Source organism: Vitis vinifera, chromosome 9 (genome assembly GCF_030704535.1).
Source record: "Vitis vinifera cultivar Pinot Noir 40024 chromosome 9, ASM3070453v1".
Classification (NCBI taxonomy): domain Eukaryota; kingdom Viridiplantae; phylum Streptophyta; class Magnoliopsida; order Vitales; family Vitaceae; genus Vitis; species Vitis vinifera.
Window position 1 is genome coordinate 16,546,240 of NC_081813.1, and position 11,297 is coordinate 16,557,536.

Here is an 11,297-nt window from a genome sequence, read left to right on the forward strand (position 1 = left end):
TAAATCATAAAGATGCACTGGTTGCTTCCCATAAACAACTTCAAAAGGTCTTTTGCTTGTAGTTCAATTCTTGGAATAGTTATAGGAAAATTTTGCTTGCACAACCACATCTTCCCATTGCTTAGGATTTTCTCCAACTAGGCACCTCAATAAATCACCCAAACTTCTATTGACAACCTCAGTTTGTCCATCCGTTTGAGGATGATAGGAAGTACTATATTGCAGCTTGATTCCAAACTTCTTCCATAAAGTTCTCCAAAAATGAGAGAGAAACTTGGAGTCTCAATCTAAGGTGATTGATTTTGGAACTGCATGTAATCACACAATCTCTTTAAAGTAGAGATTTGCTATATTTGATGCATCCATAGTCTTCTTGTAACAAATGAAATGAGCCATTTTTTAACATCTGTCATCCATCACAAAGATGGAATCCTTTCCCCATTGACTTCTAAGTAATCCCACCACAAAGTCCATACTTACATCTTCCCAAGGAGCTGTAGGAACTGGCAGTGGAGTGTATAAACCTATATTTGAACTTTTCCTTTTGATTTTTGGCATGTTTGACACTTTTTAACAAATTTTCAAACATCATTCCTCATTTTTGGCCAAAAGAACATTTGTTCAATCATAGCATATGTTTTATCTTTGCCCAAAATGTCCTCCTAAGCCTCCACCATGCATGTCTTGAATGATTTTTTCCCTTAAAGAGCAATCTAGAACACAAAGTCGATTCCCTTTGAATAGGAAGCCATCATGCAACAAATATTTTCCCGACTGCCCATTAGTACAATACTTCCAAATTGAACCAAAGAAAGGGTCAATAGGATAAAGATCCTTAACGGAATCGAAACCCTCAACAGTAACAATCATACTAGTCAACAACAAAATTCTTCGAATCGGTGCATCTACCACTTTATTACTTGCTCCAGACTTGTGCTTTATCACAAATGTGAATCGTTGCAAGTCAGAAACCCAATGAGCATGCCTTTTCCTTAACTTTTACTGGCTATTGAGATGCTTTAAAGCTTCATGATCTATATGCAAAATAAATTCTTGATGTATCAAGCAATGCTCCCAATACTTAAGAGCCTGAATGATAGCATAAAATTCTTTATCATAAGTGTTGTATCTCCTTCTTATGTCATTCAATTTTTCGATATAAAATGACACAGGCCTACTGCCTTGACTTAGAACAACTCCAATCCCAATTCCAAAAGCATCACACTCTACTTCAAAGACCCTTTTAAAATTTGGCAACACTAGTACCGAGGCTGAGCTGAGCATCTCTTTAATCTTTTGAAAACTTTCTTCAGCTTGTTCTAACCATTGAAACCCCCCTTTCTTCATGTAGTTAGTTACAAGGGCAATTATGATGCTGAAATTCTTGATGAAGCATCTATAAAATGAGGTTAGACCATGAAACTGCGAACTTCTCCCACTGTTTTTGGTATTGGTCAACTTCTAATTGCCTCAACCTTACTGCCATCAACTTTTATCCCCTCAGCACTAACTATATTTCCTAGAAACAATAAAAAATCGGTGAAAAATCTGCACTTCTTCATATTGCCATGAAGATTTTCTCTTTTGAGAATTTCTAATACTCCTGTCAATTGTTGCAAATGAGACTTCTTGGATTAGCTATAAATAAGTATATCATCAAAATACACCACCACAAACTTTCCAATGAATGGCTTCAGAATTTGATTCATCAAATGCATAAATGTGCTAGGTGTATTTGACAAACCAAAAGGCATCACAGTTTATTCATAAAGCCCATGTTTAGTTTTGAAAGTTGTTTTCCACTCATCACCTTTCTGGATCCTAATTTGGTGATAGCCACTTTTAAGATCAATTTTAGAAAGTACTTTTACTCCATGCAACATATCCAACATATCATCTAGTCTTGGGATCGAGTATCAATACTTTATCTTTATCCAATTTATTGCCTAACTATCGATGCACATTATCCAAGTACCATCTTTCTTTGGAGTTAATAATGCTAGAATTACACATGGACTCATTAATTCCTTTATGTATCCCTTCTGCAACAACTCTTCCACTTGTCTTTGAAGTTCTTCATGTTGTTTTGGAGGCATTCTGTAATGTGGCAGGTTTGGTAGGCTAGCCTCTAGTACTAGATCAATATGGTGTTGGATGCTTCTTTTTAGAGGCAATCCACTTGGCAGCTCTATTGGAAATACCTTTGAAAATTTTTCTAGTAATGCATTTGCTTCATTGGAAACATCTTGCTGGTCTTGTAAGACTTCTTTTGCCAACAACAAAAAGGTAACTTCATTAGCTTCAAACTCGTTTAAAAAGCTTTGAATAGTTACACAAGATTGTTCTTGTTAGATCTTAGACTTAGCAAACTCTTCTTCTTTCATCGGGGCAAGTACTACCTTAAGCCCATTTTTGTAGAAGGTATAAACATTCTTCTCTCCATGGTGAACAATTTTATTGTCAAATTGCCATGGCCTTCTAAGTAGCAAATGCCAGGCATCCATTTTCACCTCATCACATAGAACCTTATCTGAATGGTTTTTCCCATTTGAGAAGGGAACAAGGCACCGCTAAACTATTTCTACTTCACCTCTTTTCTTGAACCAAAAAATTTGATATGGCTTTGGGTGTGGTAGCACTTCCAAGTTGAGCTTCATCACCATTTCTTTGGAAACAAGATTCTCACAACTTTCCCAATCAATAATAACATTGCAAAGCCTCCCATGTGAAGTACATCTAGTTTTAAAAGTATTATTTCTCCATTAATCACTTTTTGATGCTTTTGGAGTTAACATGGAACATCTAACCACTAAATTTGGAAGATCATGGTCTTCATTTGTGACTTCATCTTCTGTGAATTCTAGCAGCCCTCCATCGCCTTGAGGTTTCATCACTACCTCCTTATTATCATTATTCTCCTCTTCATTGTCATTGATCAGTAAGTTGTTGGCTTGTTTTCAAGAATCATAAGATTTGTGACCCTCTTTTCCACATTTATAACATATTATTCTGCGTCCTACAGGCTAAAATGAGTTGGTACCATTTCCCAGAACAAGATTTCTCATTGTTGCACGCCCTTGGCCTTGGTTGCAAGCTTGGAAGTGAGTGTTTGATCTAGAATTCTGCAAATCATCAGTTGTTGCCACTGATTTCTGTTTGACATCTCCTTATCGCCTATTATCCTCCAATTGATTAGGTCTTCTTGCATTTTTAATCGAGTGGTTGTTGGACCATCTTTGTTGACTTTCAATGTTTTTTTTTTTTTGATAAGTAAAGAGAAGTATATTAAAATGAAAAGAGGAGACACCAAACTAGTGTCCTCTAAGTATACAAAGAGTATACAAAAGCAGCCCCTCGACTCTAAACCAAGGTAGTGGGCCGAAACCCCTACTTATAACTAAAGCCTAGCCACTCAAAAAAGCTAACAAGAGACCACGGACTCAAAACTATAAACACCCTCACCCATGACCACAGATTACATACAAAAGAATGTTTCAACCTTTGGATTGACAACACCTCATTCCCAAAAGCCAACAAATTTCTTTCCTTCCAAACTGACCAAAATATACATAAGGGGGCCATTTGCCACGCCTTTTTACGGATTTTCCCCACAAATGCTCCATGCCACCCTGAATGATTGCTGGTGATTTCAATAGAATCTGAAATCCAGATGGAAAGATTGGGGGTACAGCGGGAAGAAATGGAATCCATTCGAGAAGTGTGAACTGTTCTAAAAGCTGTGGCCCCAACTATATTTGACATCAATTAGTTATGGCCCAACCTGTGGTGGTCTTAGTTTGAAAATACTGCAGCTACCAGAAAGGCCAATGAAATTTGCCAAATTTGTATAGATAAAGTAAAACACAAGTTGGATGCTGTAGTAATTCAAAGTGAAGAATTTTAAACCTGCAACGAAGTCAAATGCTTAGATCTACTAGAAGCAAAGACAAAGAAAGAAAAGCAGTCAACTGATTATATTATTACCTATAACTGAGCCAAATATCATAAAACACATGTAGATTGAAGATATGACAAGAAATTAAGCAAAGGAAATCATCAATAAGGTTCATCAACAAGTCCATGCATTTTCATCACGATTCTTAGATTTTGTTGCTTCTCATAAACCAGAGACGTCAACATGACTTGCATCAAAGAATAGAACTTCTAATGATTATGCAACTTTAAAAAAAGAAAACAAAACAAATATACTTAAAAAGAAAAAAGAAAAAAAGAAAGAAAAAGAAAGAAAAAGAAATAAAAAGAAAGAAAGAAGGAAAGAAACCATCGAACATTACTGCAATGACTGACTTTTGCCCTCAAACGTATGGGCCTTGAACTCAAGGTGAGGATATTAAAAGATAAAATCAATAGCACAGAGATCCTTTTCTCACAAAGATTACATGATGATATCTATATTCAATGGTCTAATCCTATAAATCTAAACTAAGAATTTGGGGATTACAAGGAGGATGTTTTTGTAAACTCATGAATAAACATAGACCCAAAATTCATATAAATTAGTATAGAGGACCCAACCAATAAATTAAAATTTAGACTATTTAATATAGAAAAAAAATCCTGAAAAGAATCTCTGTTTCTACAAAATAAGAGCCAAGTTACATTCACTTGTGAGAAAAGGATTTATTCTCTGACTTGTAGAGCAATAGTGACTAGTTACATTCACTTTTACTTTCAACACATACAAACTAGATCATAATTCAAGTGATATCTATCACATGCACTGTCAAGTAATGCCCACAAATAGATGATTGAGAACCATTATTCAGGCATCAACTAAATGAGCATTCCATATGCACCATATGAAATAGTTATATGTGAGTACTAGTAAATAGAATAGAAAAATCTTCCATTATTAGTAGTTAGCTGAAAAGTACAAGGGTTATATTCACGGGAAGAGCAATATTACTACATTAAGAATTTATAAGAATATTATAGTTCACAACATCACACAAGCCTCCTATTGTTATGGACATTTAAAGTGAATATCATCAGTTCATATACTTAGAGGGAACAGTTGCAAAATGACCCGCGTAAAGAAGAGTGTACCAAGAAGAGAAGATAAATCCAGCCTGAGTTAGGTTTCAGGTTTGGGCATTTCTTTAATGAAGTCAAGTATCTTTAACACCATTCCCTTGCACAAGTTGGAGGTTTACCCAATCTTGCAAGAATTTGAGTGGGATGCATTTCAACACAATTTTTCTTGAAAAAGCAAAAAAAAAACTTAGTGAGTTACAACTCACAAGTCACACTGAAGTCTAAGGTTTCATGTACTCAGGAATTGAATTCATAGCAAGAGACCTTAAAACTGAATTAGGATTGAGTTACCATGTGAAAGAATATGGCAGAAGTTACAGGACAAGCTAGTTAAATACCAATAAAGGTATCACATGGCACAAAAACATATTAACAAAAATCCACACTGAATTAACTACATTGCATGATCACAACAAACTTTACAAAATTTATAAACAATAAACAACAATGATAAATAAATAAATAAACAACCTTGAAATAACATAATATAATGTATGTATTATTGACAACTATCTTCTATTACATTCAGTTGGTTTGGTGGTAAAAAGAAATCCTCCAACTCAATTGCTAAAAAGCTCCGAGTCTAGGTAAAACTGCTTAACAATCACTTCATGCGTGCATTGCATCCAAACTTAACTGATGGTTCCAGACCTCCAGCTCAAAGTCTATGATTACACCAACCATTACAATGGTTCAATTTTTTAGTTCATCTCATTCCCTTTGAACTTTCCTTCTCCTCGAGAACAGCACCATGTCTTCCTTGTAAATGGAGCCACAACCCCTTCAGTCCCAAGTAAATATTACAACTGCTACAAAATGCAGCCTGAAAATTTCAATGTCTTCATTTGGTAATAAGGTTTACTTATGTTGGTGAGAGCTTCCTCCATTAGAAAGCCCATTCATCAACCTGTTATATGAGGCAAGATCAGGTATAAACCCCAAATCTAACATCTCATTCAACAAACGTTTCCCCTCCTTCCTTTTACCTTCCCTAGAATACCCATTAACTAGAATGTTAAAGGTCATGCCATCTGAATCCAAACCCTTGCTAGAGGCCAACAACCTCAACTCATTTGCTTCAAAACTTCTCCCCACCTCACAAAGATCCTGAAGTAAACAATTGCAAGTCACACTATCTGGAAGAATGCCCTCTCTCAGCATCTTTTCCATTAATTGAAATGCTTCTTCTGTTTTTCTGAACCTCCTCAATCCTTCTATAAAAGCAGTACATGCAATCGAGCTTGGTGCATTTCCTTTCCTCCATAGCTGATCCAATAGCTCCAATGCCCGATCCACATTTTCTTCACCACAAAGCGCCTCAATGAGACAAAAATAATCAAACCCATTAGGTAATGCTCCTTTCCCTGAAAAATCAATCAAGAGATCACATGCCTCTAAAACCCTACCTTCCCTGCAGAGCCCATCCACTAGAATTTCACAAGTCACATTTGAAAACTCGCATCCCAACTCAAGCATCTCATATGCCATCCCAATCCCCTCTTCAAACTTCCTTTCCCTGAAAGACCCCTTAATCAAAGTGTTAAAACTAACAACATTAGGACTACATCCCTTATCCTTCATCTCTTTAAACATTTCCAGAGCCAACCCGAATTGTGAATTCCGACAACAACTACTGATCAAGCTATTGAATGTAAAGACATCAGGCTTGACCCTATCCTTAATCATCTTCTCATAAACAGTCATCACTTTCTCATGCTCTCTACAATTGACATACCCATTAATCAAAATATTATACATTGCTACACTAGGTTTCCCATCAATCATTCTTCGCATACTTTCAAAAGAAATCTCAGCATCCTCCAACCTCCCAACCCTACAAAAAGCATTTAGCGCAAATCTGAAAATGGGTTCAGACCTCGGGCACGAGAAAATGCCATCGGAATAGGGACAGGGGTTGGAGACCATACCTTGAAGGAGGGAGTGAAGATCATCGAAACGGTCGGTGATGGCAAGAGTTTTGACCATCCACTCGTAGGTGGATTGGTCGTGGCGGAAGGAGTCGATGGTGGCGGCCCATGTGAAGATGTGGAGGTCGAAGTGGGCAAATTTGGGATGGTAATGGAGCTTGTTCTTGAGGAAGATTAGGAGGTCTTGGGGTGTGAAGGAGGGAGTGAGGTGGGCTTTGAGGAATTGGTGGAGTTGATGGTGGGAGGTGTTTGCAAGAGACAGTGTGGGGATGGGAGTGGAAGGAATGAGGTTAGGGCTTGCAGTTGGAGGAGTGAATTGTGACAGAGGGTGAAGAGGTTTTGGTAGGGTTTTGCGGAAAGTGTGCAATGTCGGTTGAATGCCATTCTGAATCACTAGCACTTGTGGGTGTGGAAGACATAGTGAAGAGGGGTGTGGCAGAAGAGGTGGAACTTCACAGTGAGGACGATGGTGGCGACAATGAAGAGAATACTGAAGCAGACGAGACACGGACAGAGAGAGACCATCAAGAAGGCGCACTTGCTGTCCTCCAAGTCGTCTTTGTCCTGTGTGATCTGCAGAGAGTGGGAGGAATCCATGGTTGCCCGCGCAGGATAGTTGAGGTTGCAGCCCTTGTGGCTGGGTGCAGAGGCTGGGGAAGGTCGTAGGTTTTGATGATTTTCTGAAAATGCGAGACATTCCACACAGTGTCTTTACAGAATCTCCTAAAAGCCCTCTTCTCTTCTTCCCGCACGTTATAATTTAGGTTATTTGATTAAAACAGGATGGCCCTCGAAAATGTAAATTTGAAAGAATGAATTCCATTCTTTAAAGGGGAATGATCAAAATGTGCACTATTTTGAAAATATGGATAAATTGATTACCCAAAAGAGCCGGGTTTATTAAAAATGGATAATTGTGTTTTTAACCCATATAGGGTTGATAATTAAGATAAGGTTCTTCAACCAATCACAATTGATAATAAGGATATAAGATAGTAATTGACAAAAATACCCACTGGACTCATTTTTGTCTTTATTCTACTACTTGTTACTATTCTTTCTTATTTAACCATTTTTAGATTTTTCATTATTTTTTTAAACTTTTTTATAAATAATTGAAAAATTAACATTATTTTTTATTTTTAAATTATAAATAAACAAAAATTATATTAATGATTCAAAGACTATTTTGGAAAATACTTTCTAAAAAAATATTAATTTAAATAAATAAAAATTATCTTTTACATTTATTTTTATCTTTTACATTTTAGAAGTAAATAATTTAATGATTAAAATACCATTTAAAATAAATATATTCACTATTTTAATTTTTTTTATACTAAAAAGTAATTTAAGTTTTTTTTTACTATTATTAAATAAAAAGTTTAATTGTTTTTAATCTTCTTCCTTCCTTATTTTAATAACTTTTTGAACATGACTTTTAGTAATAGGTTATATGAAATGTTACAAATTTGTTTATTAAGGATTTTTTTTAATGATTTGAATTAATTGAAAATTTATTAAAATAAGAAAAAGAAAAAGAAAGAAAGAGGATGGATGGAGAGTTTTTATTTTAAGTACTCAATTAAAATGTTTTCATATGACCTAATTTTAGAAGTGTATTATATCAATACATAGTAGAGATTGAATTTTTTTTATATAAAATGGTTGAAAGGTATATTTACTTATTTTAGATGAAAATAAGTAACTAAAAATTATATAGATTATATTTGAGTTTGGTTTTAAAATATTTTTCTAGTTTTTATTTTTTATTTTCTATTTTTTTTTAAATAATTTTTATTTTCTATATTGTCTCTTTTTGAAAATACGTTTAATTAAAAAATGAAAACTATTTTTAAAAATGAAAATTGAAAACCTTGTTTAATACTATTTTTTATATAAAAAAAATTATTTATTCATTTATTGCGTCACTGTACAATTATATTACACCAATTGTACTAAGTGTACAAAGACGTACAAGGCTACCATTTGTGAAAGATTATAATAGATTATGAGTCATTCTTTTATTTTTCTTATCACTCACGAATTATGCATATATGTCATGCACTTTATTTAATTCCCATATGGAAATTCCAATACTTTCTCCAATAATGATATTTGGGGAAAAAAAATTTGACCTTAAGTCATCCACCATCTTCTCAACTAAACCATTGGAAATATGGTTAAACACTCTTACGTGGACACATAACTTAGGAGGAATATGAAATTTGTGTCATTGTACAAAGGTATTACACTAACTGTACAAGGGAAATGTACTAATTGTAGTGTACAAGATTACCCTTTGTGAATTATTTTAATAAATTCTAAACCACTTTTTTATTTTCCTTGTCACCCAAGGATTGCACACATATGTCATGCATTTTATTTAACTCTCACTTGGAAATTCTAATATTTTCCCCAATAATTAATGATATTTGGGGAAAAAAATTAACCCTAAATCATCCACCATTTTCTTAACCAAACCATTGAAAATATGATTAATACACCTACATGAACATATAACTTATGACAAATATGAAATTTGTGTCATTGTACAAGGGTATTATACTAATTGTACAAGAGAAATGTGCTAAGTGTACAAGGGTGTACAAGGCTCCTAATAGGTTTTGTACGATTTTTAAACAACTTGAATTTGACATTAAGACGATTATTGATAGTTTTTTCTTTTTCTTTTTTTACCAAACTATGTCATTAAGACACTCCCTATAAAAATTAACACATAAGAAATAAAATTAAAATCAATCATGTTTGAATTGTTCATTATAAGTAAACTAAATGAAATATATATTTTTACTATTTTGCCTTTATAAACATAATTTCTTTGTTATCAATAGAGATTAAAAAAATCATATTTAAATGGAATTAAAAATAAACAAAAATTATTTTTATAACATTTTTATTTTTTTAAATCATTAATTTAAATTATGAAATTAGTTTTAAAATTAAAAATATTTGTTGTAATTATAGTTTTGAAGATTTCATGATTTTTATCTTATTACTTTGGAAAAATTGTTTTAATAAGAAAGTATTTATTTTAATGATTTTAAATATTTAAATCTTTATTAAAAAATATTTAGGATTAGTGTGGAGAGCAATTAGGTAATTTTGGAATGGAGAAATTTTGAATATTTTCAAGAATTTAATTTGACCGATTACCCTATTTACACTTTCAAAATTATTGGAAGGTTGGTAAATTAGTCTTAAAAATATTGTCTTCTTGATTAATATTATATATATATATATATATATATATATATATATATATATATATATATATATATATATATGCATGTGAGTGTTTACATTATTTTCGAAATAATAAACATCATGTGTCTAATTTGCAAGTTAGAAAAAAAATAATAATAATATTTTATGAGGTATTTAAAAAGTATTTATTATATGTCTATAATTTGAAAAAATATAATATTTGATGATACCTAATTTACAAGTTAGAACAAACAAATAATACTAATATTTTATGAGGTGTTTAGAAATTATTTAATATATATGAGAAATAACATAAGTTTGAAATAAAGAATAATATTTATTATAGATTATGTAAGTTTTCAACATATTTTAAAAATATTTATTATATATTATGTAAGTTTTATATATATATATATATATATTTGATGAGGTATTTAAAAGTTATTCACTTCAAAAATACATTTGGCACTAATAATTTTTAACCATTTTTCATATTCAATTTGATGAAGAAAAATGATTCAAGTTGATTCTACTATTAAATAGGTGAAAGAAGGGTAAAAGAGTCAAAGAGAGAATGAGAAAGGTGAGATGATTGGTTAGTTTTTTCATTTAATAGTCAAGGGTATTTTAGGGATTTTTTAAAGACAATATCCTTACTCTCAATTTTCACTCTTTCATTGGATGTTGGGCTTAAATATGGAACTTATAAAATACATTTAGGAGAAAATAACCCACAAATCATTTACTAAAAATAGTAACTTGTACACGCTACCAAAATTAATCTCTAACAAGGTCAAGCTAGACTACTACTTATATAAGGCATATTGACTAACACACTTGATTGGATGGATCCCCATCAAGGTAGACTACTACTTATATAGGGCACATTGACAGACACACTTGATTGGATCCCCTCAATGTTTTAAAAACTAGACCGAACTAGCCAGTTAAACCAATTGAATAGTTGATCGGACCTTGATTCGATTCGATTCGATTGAACTTTTGAATTGAAAAGAGGACAAACCAATGGTTCAACCGCCAAACTAGACATAATCGGGATCATTTGGTTCAACTAAGAATCTGGGT

At 32.9% G+C, this 11,297-nt stretch overlaps 1 protein-coding gene across 1 annotated transcript; it reads right to left on the reverse strand.

Annotated features, from left to right (window-relative positions):
- Positions 1 to 5,424: 5,424 nt before the first annotated feature.
- Positions 5,425 to 7,740, reverse strand: LOC100263464 (pentatricopeptide repeat-containing protein At2g36240). Its single transcript, XM_002264233.4, has one exon. The coding sequence runs from the start codon at positions 7,678 to 7,680 to the stop codon at positions 5,914 to 5,916; it is 1,767 nt and encodes a 588-aa protein (XP_002264269.1). The 5' UTR covers positions 7,681 to 7,740; the 3' UTR covers positions 5,425 to 5,913.
- Positions 7,741 to 11,297: the final 3,557 nt, after the last annotated feature.